General features: G+C 44.2%; 1 protein-coding gene across 1 annotated transcript in view; it reads right to left on the reverse strand.

The window, feature by feature from the left end:
• BFSP1 (beaded filament structural protein 1) overlaps nt 1-22,484 on the reverse strand; it is a 245,556-nt gene that overhangs the window by 151,825 nt on the left and 71,247 nt on the right. The window contains exon 4 of the mRNA XM_078647091.1: nt 18,082-18,174. Within this exon, the coding sequence (XP_078503217.1) occupies nt 18,082-18,174 (93 nt within the window). The remainder of the gene's footprint in view (nt 1-18,081; nt 18,175-22,484) is intronic.

Here is a 22,484-nt window from a genome sequence, read left to right on the forward strand (position 1 = left end):
GGAATAGCAATGTCATTAAGTATTGGAGATATATAGATGACGTTTTTAGTATTTGGCGTGGTTCTATGCAAGCAGCTAAGCAATTTGTAGAGGACATAAATAACAATCAGCTGAATTTAAAGTTTACAGCTAATATCAGCCCGAATGAAGCAACTTTTTTGGATGTACATGTGAACATTTTACAAAATAAAATAAGTACAAGCCTGTTCAGAAAAAGCACAGCAGGTAACACCATCCTGCACGCTAAGAGCTTCCATCCCCAGCATACCATCACAGCAATCCCTTATGGGGAATTTTTGCGCATTCATAGGTCCTGTAGTTCCTTAGAAATGAGAGATAGACACCAACAAGATTGCAAAGATAGATTGCTTCCTAGGGGTTATAATGCCAAAAAATTGGATGTAAGTATGGCCAAAGCAAACCGCTTAGATAGGTCACACTTACTTAAACCCGATAGGACACAAAACTCCAAAGCACAAGATGAGAACAAAGACAACACCATACGGCTTATAACAGGCTATAGCCGCCAAGCTCGTCAAATCACACGATTGATCAAAAAGGAATGGCCTATCATTCTTACAGATCAGGTGCTGAAAGACATCATGCCTAGAACACCCACAGTTACATATAGACGAGCATATAGCATGCGCAATGACCTGGTATGTAGCAGCCCAGAGCTGACTAAAGGAGACAATTGGTTATCCCCCCGTAGGGGGTTCTACTGATGTAGCAGTTGTCGAGCCTGTAAGTTCGGGGTGAATGTAAAAACACACCCCACACCATTCGACATTACCCCGATCACCCTGAAAGGTCATTACACTTGTCGCACAGAACTAGCCTTCTATGTGCTCATATGTAGCTGTGAACTGACCTATGTAGGTAGCACGAAGTTACCCGTTCACCAGCGCATACTCCTGTAGCAGGGTTTCTGTACTCACACAGAACTGCGCACAGAGGAGTGGAACCTCGACAAATTAGGGTGTCCCAAAACTTACCTTAGCAACCAACTCACCCCTTACCGAGCTAGCTACAGTGTCTCATTGGACATATCAAACTCCCAATGTTTAGACAAACCAGAACATGAACTTACAGTACCTCAGGGTACGTGGGACTCATGAACACTCTTTCGTTATATTATCATTACAAACCAGAACATGGAGTAAAGAAGACACATGTGCATTTGAAATGTTTATTTACTAATGCCGTCTTCTCAGGCGCAGTATCTTAGATAATACAAGTATACTTATTATCAGTATCAAAATTACCAGCATAGTTACTAAGACATAAAAAGCGAATGGTGACAGCATGTTAACATGCTGTAATGAATAAGAGTTAACAACACTTATATCTCACCCTCCCTAACACATATATTATATTATTAGCTAAGAAGGTCTCTTTGGGTTGTTTTAGGGCGGGCCCATACCTTAGTGTCCTAGCATGAAGGAATCACATCAGCATACACCAGCTCTCTCTGCATGTGCACCGCATCAAGTGTGTTAACAAAACTCGTGCAAAGCAATATCAATCCCGCCTCAAGCCCAAGTTAGCAAAGGCTGCACTTGTGTTATGACTATGAAGGCGTGGAGATCAGACCTCATAACAATTCCATATCGTGTTGCTCCTGAAACTTCAGCACTCTCCGTGCAGACATGGTTTAACAAACAAAACTGATATCAGAGCAATAACATATTATTCTCACATACACCACGGCAAACCACTAGGTTGAAAGCTAAGTCAACAATTAAGGGTCGTGTGCAGAAGTTGCAAGAAAGGAAAAATGGCGTTTAAATCTCAAATGTACCTATGCTAACTTAACACGATATAAGGATATATAGGAGCTATACAACACCCCCCCATGATCCGAGAACGGACTAAATAAGATAACAGAAGTGCCATCACATGAGAGACTATTATTGTAGCCCATTGGGAGTCGCCGGAAGCATTTTTGCACCCCAGCGGACGTAAAACTTGTCCATTGGGAGCTAAAGCCATCCAGTCTGTGGGCATAAAAACCATTGGAAATGTCAAGCGTTGTCTTGAAACGCTTACGCACTAGACTATCCACTAGGGCAGAGCCGTGAGTATTCTGTACTGCACAGTTACGGCAATGCGAGTTCAAATGCCGGTAATCCAATACCAAACGATATGATCCGTCAGGTTTGGTCACAGTAAAAAGGGGATTATTCATTGGTGACACACACGTTTCAATAACTCCCTGATATTCCAATTGTTCAAGGATTTCTGCGACGGCCGCTTTAGCTTCACGCCGTATGGGATATTGAGGCTGAGGCTGCGGCTCAGACCGCAAAGGAATTTCGTGGCATGGGGACAATTTGTCCCAACCACATTGGTTGCGGTAGAGAGCCGGTGCAAGAGCCCGAGCCCACTCTTCTGCAAAATGCTGCGCATGCTCAGTCGAGACAGTGTGCGCGAAACTGGGAAGGATTACCTCCTCCCCCCGCGGCGCTGCGAGCACAAAAGGTGGGGGCCAGTCAGCCTCGGAAAGCAAAATGTCGTACGTAGACGAAAGGTTCTCCCAAAACACCCCTCTGACAGTACGCTGTATGTCACCTTCAATTAACAGGACAATTTCAAAAAGTCTTTCAGGGGGAGCTAATCTCGTATCAGCTGTTTCTATTACAACAAACACTTCAGTCGCTGTCACCCTCAGTAGTGGACGGAGCGCCTCTCTGACTATGGTAATCTCCGCCGCGCTGTCCAGCAAGGTCAGAGCCCACGTCAGATTCCGAAGCCGCGTTCTCACTATCTGTGGCATATCTATGCGCTGTTAAGGCCGCGACTTTCTTCTTCGCAAACTGCGGACGCTTAGGCGTAGAATCCTCCTGCTTCACTGCGCCGTCCGTCTGGCGGGACTGACCACGTCCTTGCTGGCCACCACGTCCACGTCCACCCCCTCCTCCACCACCAGTCTTCTGGGCCGATGTTTCCTGAAAGGAACGAGGAGAGCGTTGATCAGAACCCTGAAAACGATCAGGTGATTTAATCATCGCGCGATCGCGCAAATCATAAACTCTGTCTGCCGGCGCAGGAGCTTGTATAGCAGGAACAGAATCCTGAGTTTGCCTAGTCTGCTTCCCCTGTGTCTGTTTTTAGGCCAATTCTGTTTTTTGGACTTGGGCTGGACATCTGTCACTGCAGATTGTCCCTGAGGTTGTTTTTTATCCTTCACTGGAAAATATTTCAGACCTCTACTTGTGCGGCCAATTGTCTTATATGCGGCCACCACAATCTTTGCTAACTGGCGGGGTTTGTCGGCATCGGGCAGAGCAGCCAAAGCATTCGACACCTGAAAGTTAACTGCATCTCCTTTAACATTGGAGAGAATGAGATCACTTACAATCTCAAATGAACCACACAGGCGCATACCCAATTCAACCGCTGCCTCCGGACCGTGATCATTCTGAACACGTCTAATGATTTCAGGCAGGGCATTCATAGACGGGGTGCCGAAGCACCTCGTATAAACTGCCGCAAAAGTTTTTCCCCAGCTTTCACAGTCAACAAGTTCAGGAGTTATATCCTTCGGTAGAGTAATCGTTAACATTCGATGTTTATCAGCAGGAGTAGAATTCGGAAAAACCGCCTCCAGTTGATCAAACTTCTCTGCTAGCCAGAATGGGAAGTCATCGTTGTCAACTGGACGCGCACCAAAAACCGAATTAACCATCACTGGATTGAGACGCATTCCGCCTCGTTCCATGGGAGCGGCCGCACCCCCCTGGGGACCACCAGGAAGATGTCGACCGATGTATTGCACTAAAGCACGAATCACGGAAATGGAAACAACATGTAGCCTGCGAATTTCTGCTAGGGTACAAGCCCCGTGATTCGGGTGCGGGGTAAAGCCACCCAACGCAGGCCAATTTGTACCTGGAATTGAGAGTGGACCTAACCTCGCAGCGGACAAAGAGTGGGGGAGGGCGCCATCAAACCAAACTCGATGCTGCCAATGATCAATAGGTATTTCCAATGCCCTGTACGGCGTATATTCAGCCGGGACATCCGAGGCGGTGTAGGAGTGGAACAAACCAGAATTAGCGTCCACAGCCGGAAACGTAACCCAAGAGTAAAACAACTCGTAAGGAAACGCCGGATCTGCACATACCACGAAAATCACAGCCATCCCATCTACCGGGACCTGGTACGTCTGAAGATGATTGCGTACCGCTACGCGACTATGCTGCGCAATAGCCACCGCCGCCATGACAGTACTGGAAACAAGAAAACACAAAGAATACTTTGTAGCACAACTGGGTAGTAATTCAAAGAAACCGTTTAAGAAAGAATCAAGCTTGAATAAAGACCTATTTCAAAAAATAGGTAGGTTTCACCGACACCCCGTTTTCCGGAAACGGATGTGAAGGGGTTAAGGCATGAACGATAAACTACTCGAGTGTCATGATATAAGACCACCGAAACCGTTGGGCGCCATGTAGCAGGGTTTCTGTACTCACACAGAACTGCGCACAGAGGAGTGGAACCTCGACAAATTAGGGTGTCCCAAAACTTACCTTAGCAACCAACTCACCCCTTACCGAGCTAGCTACAGTGTCTCATTGGACATATCAAACTCCCAATGTTTAGACAAACCAGAACATGAACTTACAGTACCTCAGGGTACGTGGGACTCATGAACACTCTTTCGTTATATTATCATTACAAACCAGAACATGGAGTAAAGAAGACACATGTGCATTTGAAATGTTTATTTACTAATGCCGTCTTCTCAGGCGCAGTATCTTAGATAATACAAGTACACTTATTATCAGTATCAAAATTACCAGCATAGTTACTAAGACATAAAAAGCGAATGGTGACAGCATGTTAACATGCTGTAATGAATAAGAGTTAACAACACTTATATCTCACCCTCCCTAACACATATATTATATTATTAGCTAAGAAGGTCTCTTTGGGTTGTTTTAGGGCGGGCCCATACCTTAGTGTCCTAGCATGAAGGAATCACATCAGCATACACCAGCTCTCTCTGCATGTGCACCGCATCAAGTGTGTTAACAAAACTCGTGCAAAGCAATATCAATCCCGCCTCAAGCCCAAGTTGGCAAAGGCTGCACTTGTGTTATGACTATGAAGGCGTGGAGATCAGACCTCATAACAATTCCATATCGTGTTGCTCCTGAAACTTCAGCACTCTCCGTGCAGACATGGTTTAACAAACAAAACTGATATCAGAGCAATAACATATTATTCTCACATACACCACGGCAAACCACTAGGTTGAAAGCTAAGTCAACAATTAAGGGTCGTGTGCAGAAGTTGCAAGAAAGGAAAAATGGCGTTTAAATCTCAAATGTACCTATGCTAACTTAACACGATATAAGGATATATAGGAGCTATACAACACTCCAACATCTGAAAGCAATTGTTAATGCCGATCTTAGTTACCCCGTAGCTCGGCATTTCAAAAGTGTTCACAATCAAAACCCTAATCATATCAGATACTTTGTTATAGATGCTGTCATTCCAAATAAAAGGGGAGGCGACAATGAGAAACGCCTTAGACAGCTTGAATCAAAATATATCGTGCTCCTTAACAGTAAAAGCCCGGGAGGCCTGAATATGGGGGAAGATCTCCATAATTTTTTATAAGGGATGTAACGATAGAATTAACACTTATTATCAGCAATACAATTGAGGGTTTGCTCTCTTTCAGTTCCTAGGTTTCAATTTGTGCCATAATAATTTTGACTAGGTGGGAGTTCCGTCACTTTTCTATGATGTACAATGATATTCATAATTTATGCTAAGGTATTGGTACCAACATATTTGTTTAACTGCAGCGATGCAGTAATTACAGTTGAGCAGATTAAGAAATTAGATATTATTATAATATATTTTTTTATTATTTCTCATGCACAGTTCACATCTATGTTTTACATAGTATTAGCACATAATTTCAGGTTCACTTACTATTTTACTAGTGTATACCTGTTTTAGCCAAACACACTTTCTTTAGAGTACTGCACAGGAGTTACAAATACACACAGACCAAGTTGTGCAGAATAGTCACAATGATAACCTGTTGATATATTAGGCAAATGATTTATTGAGTATTTGTACAGACAATGTCTTGAAAAAAGTATAATGTATTATACAATTATTGGTTATTGCATTATGAAGATTATATTATGTGACTATGATAGATTCACTGCACATTTCGCGGCAAGCCAGGCATGTTTTATGAAATGAATTAATATAATGTATCACATGACCAGGCTATAACAATTGCATATGTATAATGTGAAAATGAACATATACGCGTGATTAATAATAACATTAACACTGTGTTAAAATGGCGCCCATAGAAATGCTCTAACAGGGACCATAGAAGTAAATGTAGTCCTCTGTTTATGTTTACCTTTTAAGAAATGGGCGCGCAATTTGGATGTGGTCTCCGGTTAAATGGCGGTTACTCCTAACACTACCCATCAGTGAGCAAGGACGTGAAGTCCGAAACGCGTCTGATGGCTTGCACCGAATAAATACTTAAACTATATCAGAAGACTGACTTTGGCTTATTTTGTAGTCTGTGTACCTGCTGGTGCGGAGAAGCACAACTGCGGCAAGTTGGATTTGCATATATATATATATATATATATATATATATATATATATACATATATATATATATTACCTACTGGCGGTCGCCAGTAGGTATATATAGTTAGGATTTTTTCCCTATGGGATTTTTGAAAATTCTATGTCTAATAACTTTGGCGTTTGTGGACGGAATTGGCTGAAATTTTCAGGAAAATGGCACATTTTGTTTCTGAGCAGCCCCTGAAAATTTTGGGGGGGTTCATCAAGGGGGGGCCGAGAAAAAAGGGGGGTCCCAAAACGCGTTTTTCCCATGTTAATTTCCATAGGGCGGTTGGCCTCACTTTTAGCCCGAACGGCTGAATGGATTTGCACGAAACTTGGCAAAATTGTAGGGACTGGTAGCCCGATGTGCCTTTTGTAGGTCTCAATATATGTGCTCCAGTGGATTTTGAGAAATTAACGTTTAAAAAAAGATATATATCTGTAACAGCGGACCGGGCAGCGCCCCAGGACGCGTACTTTTCGCGCAACGGAGCTTTGTGAAGCGAAGCTGATTGGTTCTCCGGCGTCTGTCGACATTCCAAACAGTCCGTAGCGGCCGCCATCTTGTCTCTCGGTAGGATCGAGAGACAAGAGGAGGCCAAAGCGAAGGGGCAAATGACCATAAGGGGGCATAGTACATTGTCGCTCACCCCCTAGGTTTGATGTGGAGGTTTTAAAAGGGCCCCGCGGGGCAAAAAAATATAAAAATAATAATAATCGAACAGCTGAATGGATTTGCACGAAACTTGGCAAAATTGTAGGGACTGGTAGCCCGATGTGCCTTTGCTAGATCTCAATATATGTGCTCCAGTGGATTTTGAGAAATTAACGTTCAAAAAAAGATATATATCTGTAACAGCGCACCGCTTCGCGTACTTTTCGCGTTACGGAGCTTTGCGAAGCGAAGCTGATTGGCTCTCCGGTGTCTGTAAACATTCCAAACAGTCCGTAGCGGCCGCCATCTTGTCTCTCGGTAGGATCGAACAGCTGAATGGATTTGCACGAAACTTGGCAAAATTGTAGGGACTGGTAGCCCGATGTGCCTTTGCTAGGTCTCAATATATGTGCTTCAGTGCATTTTGAGAAATTAACGTTCAGAAACAAGATATATATCTGTAACAGCGCTCCGCTTCGCGGAGATAAAATTATATGTGTATTACCTAGCTGTTGCTAACACCAGTTAGCGACGGCTAGTAGAATATAGCGACCATCTTGGGCCCCACTTTGCATGTGAGTGATATTTATCACTAATGACATGCAAAGTGGGCATGCCAAGATGTTAGCGACTGGAAACAGTCGCTAACATCGCTATCTCCTATTATCAACTTTTGGAAATATTCGAGATAAGCGCGAATATCTCCAAAGGCTACCACCTGCCCTGAGCAGTTCTTAGCCATGTTATCCAATGGGAGGTGGAGAACATGGCTAAGAGCATTAGCTCGGTAATGCATGAATATCGCTGAGTTTTCAGCGATATTAATGCATTACGGTCGTTTTTTATCGTATTTCCGATAAACCTTGATAATAGCAAGGTTTATCTGCGATAATTTCTGACGGTAAAAAAATCGTTGCTAAGCATCGTTAGGGATAAATATCGCTTAACTTTGGTAATATGCCCCAACGTCTGTTAACGTTCGATTCGAAGGAAATCAGGAAGTGTTGAAAAACATTGTCTGCGCCATCTTGTCTTTTTTCAAATGCCACACTTTTGTCGTGCACGGCAGCCATTTTAGATGCCTTGACCAGACCCACTCTGTGCACGCTGTCGATCCTTAGCATGGCTCCCCACCCTCGCAAGCATCTCCCCCAGGCAGTGGTCACCCCCGCTCTCTGTCTTATGCATGGGTAATAAACCTCCCCCCATCTGCGCTGCTCTTCCCTGAGAATCACACCCTGTGCCCGCCCGACACCTCCCTTTCGCCCTATTCACTACCGCACCCTCTGACACTCTTTTTCCTCTGTGTCCGATTGTCCAGGCTGGTCCTAGGGTATCAGCTAGCCCTGCAGATGTAGTTTATGGCCACAGCTGTAAAGAATCACCCCTCTTCAAAGGAGTTATAGTAGATCAAGGCCCACACTCGATGAGATCCGTCACAGCAGAAGCGTTGCTATTATCTGAAAACCATCCTGTATTGTGATTGGGGAGGGGACCGAGCCTGAAGCGGAAGATTCCAGGGATGACTCTTTGTACATCAAAGTTTTTACAATTATGTGTCACATTAAAAATATATAGCACTCCGACAAAGTAGTAAGATTATAAAACTTTAATAATTTATAAATATATACAAGAAAACAAAAATAGTAATAACATATAAACATTTTTAGGGAAAAACAACGAAGTAGCGGTCGGCTGTGCGAATAGTCCCAACGCAGCACAACGTCCAGATTTCCGGCGTGGGGCGTCGCGGGGGGTGGGTCATCAGTAGCAAACTGTTGTGCGAATAGTTCCAAGGCAGCAGAACGCGCTGAAATCTAGATGACACGAAAGTGATGTCTAGTAAGTTGCAACCCAGCAAATAACGGCATGGGGCGTCGCGGGGGGTGGGTCATCAGTAGCAAACTGTTGCGCGAATAGTTCCAAGGCAGCAGAACGATGGTACCAAGGTGATGTCCAGTAAGTTGCCGCACTGGTTTTGGTATCCTACAATGCTGCTCCGAATAACGGCGTGGGGCGCCCGGGGGGAGGCGGCGTGAACGGGCCTCTCCAGGTGGAGTGTCATCTGTTGTAGTGGGGCGCCCCTTTACCGTTTCAGTTGCCATTCCGTCCGTTTTTGGTCCACTGTGTCAAAAGCCGCAATTCAGCTGAGTTGCGCCCACTCTTGCGGTGCAGCGATAGGCGGCTGTCACAGGACTCTCAAAATGGCGGCAGGCTGTTTCCTTTTTGGGCCTGGTCCACTGAAATGGCCCTGGGACACCTTGGAAATCGGACGCTTGTCTGCTAGGTCTTGGACCCCATTCTCGAAAGCGTCCCCTCCGCCTTGAGAATTCATCAAAAGTTTTGGGGGCTCCGACTCCTGCAGGCTTCTGGTGGGGAGCGGCTGCCATGATTGCTCGTGGAATGACCACGACTGAGCTACGAGATGGTGGTGCTCTCATGCTGACGCCAGCTTCAGTCTGAAACATCCAGAAACAAGGTGGGGCTTTCATCGTTTGGGAAAAAAAAAAGTTTTCATCCAATGAAAAGTGTTGTTTTTAGGTCACATGATCAAGCCTTCCATCATTAGGAAACCAAAAGTAAAATGAACCAATGAAAAGTTTTATAAACAAGTCACATGACCTGTTATGCGGCATAGGGTGTAAAATGCGGAGAAAATACGTTGGCACGTGAGGCGGCGTCAGTAGCGGACCGATGTGCGAATAGGCCGAAGGCAACACAACGCGCCAAGATCCGGATGGCACCGAGGTGGTGTCCAGCAAGTTGCAGCACTGGTGTGGCCATCCTACAATGCTGAAAGTCGGCGTGGGGCGCCCCGTTGGCCTGTGAGTTTGCGTCAGTAGCGGACCGATGTGCGAATAGGCCGAAGGCAGCACAACGCGCCAAGATCCGGATGGCACCGAGGTGGTGTCTAGTAAGTTGCCGCACTGGTGTGGCCATCCTACAATGCTGAAAGTCGGCGTGGGGCGCCCCGTTGGACTGTGAGATGGCGTCAGTAGCGGACCGATGTGTGAATGGGGCCGAAGGCAGCGCAACAATATTTTCGGAATAGAAGACACCACTAGGCGCTGAGATGCCAAGATCCGGATGGCACCGAGGTGGTGTGTAGCAAGTTGCCGCACTGGTGTGGCCATCCTACAATGCTGAAAGTCGGCGTGGGGCGCCCCGTTGGCCTGTGAGTTTGCGTCAGTAGCGGACCGATGTGCGAATAGGCCGAAGGCAGCACAACGCGCCAAGATCCGGATGGCACCGAGGTGGTGTCTAGTAAGTTGCCGCACTGGTGTGGCCATCCTACAATGCTGAAAGTCGGCGTGGGGCGCCCCGTTGGCCTGTGAGTTTGCGTCAGTAGCGGACCGATGTGCGAATAGGCCAAAGGCAGCACAACGCGCCAAGATCCGGATGGCACCGAGGTGGTGTCTAGTAAGTTGTTGCACTTCTGTGGCCATCCTACAATGTTGAAAGTCGGCGTGGGGCGCCCCGTTGGCCTGTGAGATGGCGTCAGTAGCGGACCGATGTGCGAATGGGGCCAAAGGCAGCGCAACAATATTTTCTGATTTGAAGACACCACAAGGCGCTGAGATGCCAAGATCCGGATGGCACCGAGGTGGTGTCTAGCAAGTTGTGGCACTGGTGTGGCCATCGTACAATGGTAAAAGTCGGCGTGGGGCGCCCTGTTGGCCTGTGAGATGGTGTCAGTAGCGGACTGATGTGTGAATGGGGCCAAAGGCAGCGCAACAATATTTTCTACAATATTTTCGGAGTAGAAGACACCACAAGGCGCTGAGATGCCAAGATCCGGATGGCACCGAGGTGATGTCTAAGTTGCGGACCGATGTGCGAATGGGGCCAAAGGCAGCTCAACAATATTTTCTGAAGAGAATACACCACAAGGCGCTGAGATGCCAAGATCCGGATGGCACCGAGGTGATGTCTAAGTTGCGGACCGATGTGCGAATGGGGCCAAAGGTAGCGTAACAAGATTTTCTGTATGGAAGATACCACTAGGCGTTGAGATGCCAAGATTCGGATGGCACCGAGGTGATGTCTAGCAAGTTGTGCCACTGGTGTGGCCATCGTACAATGGTAAAAGTCGGCGTGGGGCGCCCTATTGGCCTGTGAGATGGTGTCAGTAGCGGACTGATGTGCGAATGGGGCCAAAGGCAGCGCAACAATATTTTCTGACTGACACCACAAGGCGCTGAGATGCCAAGATCCGGATGGCACCGAGGTGATGTCTAAGTTGCGGACTGATGTGCGAATGGGGCCAAAGGCAGCGTAACAATATTTTCTGTATGGAAGATACCACTAGGCGTTGAGATGCCAAGATTCGGATGGCACCGAGGTGATGTCTAGCAAGTTGGTGTGGTCATCCTACAATGCTGAAACTCGGCGTGGGTCACCCCATTAGCCTGTGAGATGGCGTCAGTAGCGGACCGATGTGCGAATAGGCCGAAGGCAGCACAACGCGCCAAGATCCGGATGTCACCGTGGTGGTTTCATAGTTGAGAGGCACTTCATCTGCAGTGGGGCGCCGAGATCCGGATGGCACCGAGGTGATGTCTAGCAAGTTGCTGTACTGGTGTGGTCATCCTACAATGCTGAAATGTAGTGGGGCGCCCATTTACCGTTTCAGTTGCCATTCAGCTGAGTTTCGGCTGCTCTTGATGCTACAGCGACAGGCGGCTGCAAGAGGACTCTCAAAATGGCGGCCTGTTCTTTGGATTTGGGCCTGGTCCACTAAAATGGCCCTGGGACACCTTAGAACTCGGACGCTCGATTTTTTTTTCCTTTCCTGTACATGCAAAAAAAGGTAAATGCCCGGTACGTTACACGCTTCATCTGCCACGATGAACTCTCCAGAGGAACCGAAAAAAAATATAGTTGTGGTAACTATACCATGCATCGTCATATGGAGAGGTGGCACCAATTAATTATAGTGCTGCATAAAAGAGAGATTTGGAGGAGAACCCCATACCTGCTAGTACATTCATCAAAGAAGTGGCACTGAGAGCTTCAGAGGCAAGGGAAACGGTCCCAAATATTTAGAAGAACTTTGGAAAGATTAAAATGACATGTTTAGATTGTGGTAAATTAATTTCATGTGGACAGATGAGTGTTACTCTAATAAATACAGCATATGAACATCATCATAGTCGATGGTTGGTAGAGACATTTTGACTATATCCTGGACCTGCCCGTCCTCGCCCAAAATGGCGCCGGAATAAATGGGACTCGTAACTCCTTGTTGTGTACTGGTTGCAGAACCTTGAAATCACGAGATACGTATGCAGTTTTGAAGCACATGGCGGGCGGGGACGAGAATTGATTGAATATTTCGACATCCCTATTGATATTAAGTTCTGATGTGTTATTGATTACTGTACTGTTGAAAATTCGAATTAACGTCACCCATGGTACTTGCCCGCAAATGTATATCTAGATCATTTTATTGTAACTGGCCCTGTCGTATTTTAATTATAAAATGTACGTCCACCGATTCCGTAACTGTTAGACACCTTAGTTCTTGCAACCTAATGGCCCGCCCGTTACGTTCCTCTACAGTGTAAATGTCTATTCATCATATGCGATTACAGTTTGCTCCGTGGCAGGCCCACGTGGTTATAGGCTCGTATTTGTATAATGAAATTTTCACAATAAAGGTTTTTAAAAGAAAACATGGTAGTAGTATATACATTGGTAAAGTTTTTAATAATAGTCACTGTTTTAGAATCATTAAAAGGCAAGTGAAATAAAGCAGACCAATTACATGAAGGGTAAAAGGTATAATACGAAGGAACGCAGTAAAGATAAATGGTCAAGGGCTGTTGTGTTTTCTATTCCTGCAACATAAAGTGATCGATAAGAATCTCATATTCAGGCGTATCGGCGACTAAGACAGCAGGTCGACCCTCTTTTGCTCAACGGCTCCGTCATGGGACGAAGAAACGCTCTTTTTCTCGAAAAAAGAATATATTTTACTTGCAGGACAGTTGTAAAATTTCCGGGAAAGTACATTAGCCTGGAACATTATAACATATATTTAAGAAAAAATAATGTTCGGAAGTAATTAAAAGCGTAATTTTTAGGTGATATGACCAAGGCTTTCATCATTAGAATAAGAAAAGTAAAATGAACCAATGAAAAGTTTTATTAACAAGTCACATGACTTGTTATGCTTACGTTACGCACTGCGCGCCCCGGATGACTTCCGGATGCGCTAACGCGGCGCGTCATATGACGCATTACGCGACAACGCAGGTCCAGAATATAGTCAAAATGTCTCCACCAACCAGCGGTCGAAACACAACCCCTTTCAGCAGGCTAAATAGTTCTGTTAAATGACAACAGAAGGGACAGGCAACAAGAACCATCAGTCAAAGAGGGGAGGGCTAGTTCTTCTCTACCGGGTTACATTGGGGCGCTACCGGAACTGATCGAATTGGTAGTCTACAGTGTTTCTGGATGTTTCAGACTGAAGCTGGGGTTAGCATGAGAGCACCACCATTTCGTAGCTCCGTTGTGGCCATTCCGCAACCAATCATGGCAGCCGCTCTTTATCGTTATTTTGGGCGGGGTGGGTGGCGGAGCCGAGCTGTTTTGCAGCCATCATTGTGTGGAGTTCAGTTCATCTCACTAGTTTTGTATTTGTCATGAGGGGTTGTTCCTAATGTTTCTATTTTAGCGAGGTCAAAAAGAGATCCCATTAGTGGCCTACTGATTTTGCTCGATTCCTTTTCTTTTTTTTTACACGATTTTTCGTTATCTGCAAAGACTAAACAGAGTATTGCGACTCTGTGTTTGTTTGTAAATAGAGAATGAACCACAGAGAACTAATTCTAAAACAGTAAATACTTGGATAACAATCAATCAAATGGAGAGAGAAGCAGGCACGACGGATTACAACGGGGGCAAAGGCCTGCGTTAACTACCTTTCACTATCTGCAAAGAGAGAGTACTCCTAATAGAAATGAGGGGGGGGGGGGCACCATTCAAAGCAGATCAGTGTGCATAAACACGAAAATGTTTTCACTTACCACGTACTTGACATTCGACAGCTTATGATATTTGCTATTAAAAAACCATTGAAATTCACTGAAAAAACCATAGGTTATAGACCATATATAGTTAGGAATTAGCATTTACAAAACCTTGAAAATTCACTGAAAAAACCATAGGTTATAGACCATATATAGTTAGGAATTAGCATTTAAAAAACCTTATTTTACTCACACAAAACCATTGAAATTCCATATATAGTTAGTTGCACTAACTATATATCGCGCACCCGCAATCCACTGCTGATCATGTCACATATTACATCATTCATGACATGGTCAGTGACATCACTGATGACATCACTGATGACATCTCAAATGACATCACTGATGACATCACTGATGACATCTCATTTGACATCATTCTTGTGCTAATACGATAAACCTCTTCAGACTCTAATATAACCTTAGATACACTCAGTGTATACAGACACTCACACACTGCCACTCATCCATGGAGTTACTCACACACCCAGTCAGTCATGCAAAGAAACAATCTCACCTCCATTTCTTCAACTATACAGTTAAACACACCTTACTTATTGAAACATATACTAACACATATTTACTCTCTTATACAATCCCTGATACAAGTTCACAATGATCGATACAACCACTCACTCATTCAGTGGCTCTCATGCACAGTTATTTATATATGCCAACTCTCACATGTACTGTGTTTTACATATGTACTTACTATGACATGTAGCATTGAGATATCCATTCACTCATCAATACACTCATGCACACAGTCAACTGCCCATGTAGCTGTTTCCACATGCACTCTTGAACTCATACACCTAGTGAATAAACTGCTCACACATCTATGCATAGAGTCACACACCTTCCAGCCACCCCCACACAAACTCAATCTGCCATAGAAATACTTGGGCAACCAATTAATAACACATATAGCCTCTCGTATAGCTAATGATCAACACATGCAGCAGTTTACAGAACAACAGACATAATGATGCACAAATTAAGACAGTTTAGTCACTAACCCATGCACTCAGTGAGACACATTTAATCACTCACTCATACATTCAGTCATGCACCTACTAAATCCTTCGTCCAGACACTTATACATCTACTCATTCTTCAATATGTAAAACATATTTAAACTTTACAGAAACACACAGTCACTGGATGACGTCATCAGTGATCTCATCAGTGATGTCATTTGAGATGTCATCAGTGATGTCATCAGTGATGTCACTGACCATGTCATGAATGATGTAATATGTGACATGATCAGCAGTGGATTGCGGGTGCGCGATATATAGTTAGTGCAACTAACTATATATGGAATTTCAATGGTTTTGTGTGAGTAAAATAAGGTTTTTTAAATGCTAATTCCTAACTATATATGGTCTATAACCTATGGTTTTTTCAGTGAATATATATATATATATGTATATATATATATATATATATATATATATATATATATATATATATATATATATATATATATATATATATATATATATATATATATATATATATATATATATATATATATATATGCAGCATAAACTCCTTCCAAACAAAAGAGAACAGAGAACCAAGGGGAAACATTTGGAGGCTTTATTGAAGAGAGTGGCGGATGCATTTCTGGCTGTTGTTCTGCCTTCGTCAGCGCCCAAAGCCTCCACAGGTGAAGTATCACTGTGCTCAAGTTCCCGCCTCTCTTTTAAACTCGATGTGACGAGTCCGCACCTCCCCCAGAGAAACTTGAGGTATATATATATATTTTCCTTAGATTCCTCTCGCCCCCTCTCCTTCTCCGGCAGAAGTCGCGGCACCACAGCAGGTAAATGTATACATTATATTTTTATTTAATACACCATGTGCAAAAAGTGCAAATATATATTTGCAAAGCAACTCAGCAGATCCCGACAGAGTATCCACAGCACAGAGAGTGTCCACAGCACGGCAGTTTTCTTTAAGGTAACTTTATTATTCTTCTCTTACACCATGTGCAACACAAGAGGACAGTCGAAGCGTTTCGGCTAATGCCTTCAACTGGACCATAGAGTCCCACTGTCTAGACAGTCTATTTAAAGTGACAAGTGCAATTGATCCCTTGTTTGTTTCTTTTAAAATAAATAGACTCGACCACTAACCCACTTAAAAACATTTGTGAATCGGCAATCAAAGGCTGCCATTTTCTGAGAGCATTCATTAAATACATTATCATAATTTAAGATGGCACTTGGCAATTTTTCACAGTGAAGTACTCTTGTTGTTACCGGCGGAACGGTAATATTTATTAGGCAGGCCTATGCTGTTGGGCTAGCACTTGTGAATGTGTGTTTGTATGTATTGGCGACGTGTTAAGGGAGAAATGGGGACCTGGGGATCTACAAGTAGTTGTTAAAAATTAAAGTGTTTGAATAATTTTCCAATGAAAGGGAAATGATATATATCACATAGACACAGGTATGTGAGTATCTCTAAGACTTACATGTCTCAATGGGGTGTTTGGGTTCTTGACTATCTATGTGAAGTACTATGTGTAAGACCCAATTCCCATTGATTTTAGTTTAAGACAAGATAGAAAATATATTAAAATTCCCTGACATCATGTTTGTATGAGAGTAAAATTCCATTCCGGGAACTGTATTATATATACATAAAACACCAAAGGTTACAGGGATGTTATAGTCATGGTCAGATTTTTACACACACAAAACCATAGAAATTTAGCAGTTAAAGTTATACTTATCTCAAGAAACTATAACTCATGCCTTAAGTTAACTATAACTTGTGCCACCACCAAGCACAGTTTACTCATCAATAATGTATTGCAAATGTTGCAGTGATATTATTAATGATGTCATAGAAGATGTCATGACTATTGTAATAAGTGGTATAATTAGCAGTGCATGGTGAGGGCGCGAGGTATAAGTTAGGTGGACCATAATGAACATGTCTACGGTCACCTCCACAGAGAAATACTCTTCAATACAAAGATTTATAACATATTCAATACCTCCGCACAGCTATGGTGCATTAGAAGGACATGTGTTTTCTAAATGCACCCATTAGCTTTATGCAAACTGTATAGAATTAAGTAGAACTTAATATGACAGTTATCCGACGTAATCTAAACTATAAAGCAAATAATTACACTCATTGAATGGTGTAATCAGTGATGTCATCAGTAATGTAATTTGAGATGTCATCAGTGATGTCATAAATTATATCATAGATGTCATTTGTGAGGTCATAAGCAGTGCATGGCAGGGGCAAAGTAATAGTTAGTGCTGCTAACTATAACTGGTACATTTCTGTGTTTTTGTTCTTTCAAAACGTTCTTGTTCACACTAACAAATTCACCTAACTATACAGTTACACTAACCTTTGGTTGTTTCAGTGAATTTCTAAATTGTTAACAGATATTCTTATTACACCTAACTATAATGTTGCTTTAACCTTTGGTGTTTTTCAGTTTCTCAACAGACTTTGATCCAGATTTAAGGAGAAAAAAACACAAACATGTAAAAAACAGAAGAAAAGAAAGACTGAAAACCAGTGAAAAGGGGAGAAAGCAGGAGTGAAAAACAACCTCCTAGAGTGAGATTATGAGGTGAGGTGTACCTGGTGGTAGATTAAAAGTGCATGAGATAGAAAACAGACTACAAAGTCCTAGTATTTGGCACCCCAACCTTAAATTGTACCAGTTGCAGGTTTGGAACAAATTAAGCACTGGTTTCACTTGTTTTGAATTGGTCACCTTACCTCGTGGGTTCCAGCTGTAATGGCATTCACACGTGGAGTTGTATGGATGATTTGTTGTAAGATGTTGACATAGGTCTGGACTTCCATGAGATTCTGTGAAGGGAAAGCATTACCCAATGTTTAATATAGACACATTTTCTCTATTTATAGCTCTATTCTAGATGGACATGGCAAAGGTGGTAAGTTTAGGAAAGGGTAATGTTAGTAGTCAAGGCATCAGACGGAAAGACCAAGAAAGAGAGATAAAGTGTCACATTGGTATTAGCTTCTGCATCCGAGCAATCAACCAAGCAGAAATGTATTACCAGTGCCATCAGATAAGGAGATATGGAGCCAGTCCTTCTGATGAGCACACATCTTAACCAGCATCAGGAGAATGGATTTCTGTTGAGCAACCAAAAGTGATGTATGTTTCCCTTCCGGACGACATATGATGTGCATGCTGCATTAGATATAAATGTAAACATCCTAAATAATTGGACATTTGAACTGACAATAGATTAGTTATATTCTAAGTATTACACTGGGAAAGTGTCTTATAAACCAATGTTTCAGATTTTAAATATTTTGGTGGTCAGTACCTGAAATGCTAGGGCCATGGTTGTGAGTCGCAGAAACCCCAAATACTTAGAGGCCAAATATTCTTGGTCAGCTGTGGATATTGTATATTGTATGGTATTGGAATGTGGATCACCAGGTAATTCCATTAGTTAAAAAAGGCAATTAGCATGAGACCCAAAATATATTATGCGTGCTACTTCAATCAATCAGGATTTATTAAACACTGTAAATCACCCGTGAGGGTCTCAAGGTGCTGGAGTTGCTAGCTGTTTACTAGTGCTCTGTTAATTCAAACAGCCGGGTCTTGAGTCATTTCCTGAATTACTGGAGCAATGAGGCAGTCCTAATGTGCAGAGAAAGGTTGTTCTAGGCTTGGCCGTCAGGTGAGAAATTGAGCAACCTCCGCTGTTGGCTTGGCTTCTGAGGGGTGTCTGTGAGGAAGAGGAAGGTGAATAGCAGGTGCTGGTTGATTGGTGGAAGGTCATTCTTTTGTTGATGTATGCTGGTCCTTTGTTGTAAAGGGCTTTGCATGCGAGGGTCAACATCTTGATCTGGTATCTCTTCTGGATTGGCAACCAGTGTAGCTTATTGAGGTGTGGATTGATGCAAGTCTGTCTAGGGATTTCAAGGATGAGTCTTGCCACGGAGTTTTGTATTGTCTGTAGTCTCTTCAGGAGGCCTGCATTAATTCCTATACATGGGGTGTTGTTATGTTATATTAAAGAGTGCACGTATACTAATTGGTTTCTTAGCGCTACAGTGTTCCTCTAGTCCATCCTGCTGCTGACGAGGGCCTGAGTGATGGTCCTTCTGGTGTTGATTGGGAGCAACCTGAAAATCTTACCAAACATGCATAGGGGTGTTAGGAGGTGGATGGGATTGTGTTTACCTGTGTCTGCATACATCAGTTGCGGAACAAGATGATGCCAAGGTTGCAGCCGTGGTCTGTCAGGGTGGAGGAAGAGCTGAGTTCAGCTGCCCACCAAGCATCGTTCCATGGCGAGGTGTTGTTCCCAAAGACAAGGACTTCAGTCTTGTCACTGTTGAGTTTGAGAGAGTTGTCCTTCATCCAGTTGACGACGCTTATCATACATCTGTAGAAGTTGGCTCTGGTGCTGGAGGGGGGTCATCTGACAGTGAGAGGATGGGCTTGGTGTTGTCGGCATAGTAGATGATCTTGAGTCCATGCAATCTGAGGGTGGTGGCCAGGGAGTCATGTATGTGTTGAAGAGGGTTGGGCTGTGGGTCGATCCTTGTGAGATGTAGCAGATGATCTTGGGTTCTGAGGTGAACGGTGGAAGACGAGTTCTCTGAGTTCTTTCAGTGAGGTATGAAGTTATCTATTTGAGGGCATCTCCCTGGATTTCGATTTGGTGCAGCCTGTTGATTAAGATATTGTGGAAGACAGTGCCGAAGACAGCTGACAGATCAAGGAGGATTAGCACGGCTGTTTTGCCGCAGTCCAGGAGGACCGTGATATCATCAGTGGCTGTATGAGGGCTGTCTCGATGCAGTAATTGGCTTGGATTGGGAGGGATCCAGGAGGTTGTAGTGTTCCAGGTGTTCTGTGAGTTGCTGGTTGATTGCCTTTTTGAGACCCTTCCCTGGAAAGGGGAGCAGGGAGAAGGTCCATTAGTTCTTTGGTTCTGCTGTTTCAGTAGATAGGTTTCTTCAGGAGGGGCCCCAAGTGTTTCTAGTCCTCCGGGAAGGAGGCCATGATGATGGAGACATTCAGGACTTTCTTGAGTTCGTCCCCAATTGTCTTACTCCGAAGTTGAAGATGTGTGGGAGACATGGGTCCTTGGGTGCTCCAGAGTGTTATGATAAAGGTTGTGGCTTGAGTTGTAAGAGGCTCCCAATGGTTGATCAGGTGTTCAGCGTTTGTCTCCATGGGTGTGAGTCAACTGATGTTGTTGGAAGCGTGTGGTTGGGGATTGAAGTTCTCATATATGGCTGAGATCCTGTCATGGAAGGAGTCCACCAGGGTGTCACATAGTTCTCGGGAGGAAATGATGTTGTGCCTGGTGGTTGTGGGGTTAGAGAGTTCCTTCACAATGGTGTAGTGCTCCTTGCTTTGCTTTGTGCTGGCTTTCATACAGTCTTCTAGAGCATTTTTCTTTGTTTCTTTCAGAAGGCTGTGATATTGGTTGAGTACTGTCTTGAAGGTGTTGTGGTCTCCTGTCTTTTTGCTAGTATGCCACTTCCTTTCTAGTTGCCAGAATTTGTGCTTGGTGGATTTCAGCTCCGCCGTGAACCTGATGGATATCTGGCAAGTACTTTGGGTTTGGATGACTTGGAGGTGCCGACTGTGTCCATTGGGAGAAGTTTTTTGCAGCCTTTTCTGGGTCAAATGTTGTGTCTGGGAGGTTCTGATATCTTTTTCCAGGTGCGACGCATGAAGCTAGGGGGTGTGGTGCCAGTGTTGGAAGATCCTGAGATGGTGAAATGGACAGTGTATTGGTCCAAGTGAGCTGTGAGACAAATATGGAGTTGAACGTGTGCCCTGCAATGTGGGTGGGGTCGGTGACAAGTTGTTTGAGGCGGGTGTTGCTCATGCTTTCCACAAGGTCGGTTGTGTTGGTGTGCCCAGGGCCGTCAAGGTGGAAGTTAAGGTCCTCTAGGAAGATATATTGCTCGGAGCCGATGGCAATATGGGTGATGAGGCCAGGGATGGCATTAAAGAAGCTGGGGTGTGGTCACAATGGTCTGTATGTGAGGGTGCCTCTGATGGTGCTTATTCCATCAGTGTCAAATAAGAAATTGAGATGCTCCATTATCTGGGTTGAATCAAGTGGGGAGTTTGTGCAGCAAATGGTGCCCTTCTGGACAATGGCAATTCCACTGCTGTATTTTTTTTATTTGGTCTTGTGTGTTATCTTGTAGGCTTCGGGCATGGTGATGGCAATGTCTGGTGCAGAGGTGGGGTTCAGCCAGGTCTCTGTGAGGAAGATAACATCCAGGGTGAGGGATAAAATCATGTGTCAGATCTCTGTTGCATGTTTGCCAAGCAATCATGCATTGATTAGAATATACTAAAGTGTGCCGTGGCGGTCTCGGTCAGTGTGATAGATGTAGTCATGTTCGTGGTGTCTCTCTGGAGGTATTTGGGGATGTGCGTTCGATGCACCTGGGATCCAGGGCTCTGAGGTCTGCAGAGGTGCAGCTGTGAGGGGCAGAACGACCAGGGTTACTGGTGCTGGGCGCAGTCCAGGCGCAGATGGAGCCAGACAGGTTTGCCTTTGGCATGCCTTTTGTGCACCAGCGGTGTTCCCACTGTGTGCAGCTGCACTACGGCCACCACTAACTATGTCCTATGAGGTGCAGTGGGCGGGTTTGGCAAGGGGCGGGAAATGGGAGGCAAATTACAGCAACAAGGCAGCAAAGTGGGAAAAACTAGCTCAAGGCTGTGCAGAAAAAAGAAAAACATCTGCATGAACAGAAATTAGATCAAAGGTAACAATAGTGCTAAATAAACAGGGCAACAGTGGATAGCAGAATGGAGCAAGAACTTAATTGATTAAAACAGTAGACAACAAACAAGGCAACACCAGACAGTAGACAGACCAAGAGGCAATGTATTAATACAGTTCACAATAAACAAGGCAGCAACAGACAGTAGAGCGTAGCAATAGACAATGTGTAAAAACGGTGCACAGTAAATAAAGCCTTAACAGACAGCAGAATGCAGTACAAAACAAAGTGTAAGGTTACAAGACCAGTGGGGTCTCAAGTGAGGGAGCACAGCGATGCAGAGGCAGCAGGGAGCTGGCATGGGGACCTGCTCAATGGGGCCATACTAGGGCCTCCAGTGAATAGGTGCTGGGCTAGGTTAGGAAGGGACG

The sequence above is a fragment of the Lissotriton helveticus genome, chromosome 6 (assembly GCF_964261635.1).
Source record: "Lissotriton helveticus chromosome 6, aLisHel1.1, whole genome shotgun sequence".
In the NCBI taxonomy this organism is placed as follows: Eukaryota; Metazoa; Chordata; class Amphibia; order Caudata; family Salamandridae; genus Lissotriton; species Lissotriton helveticus.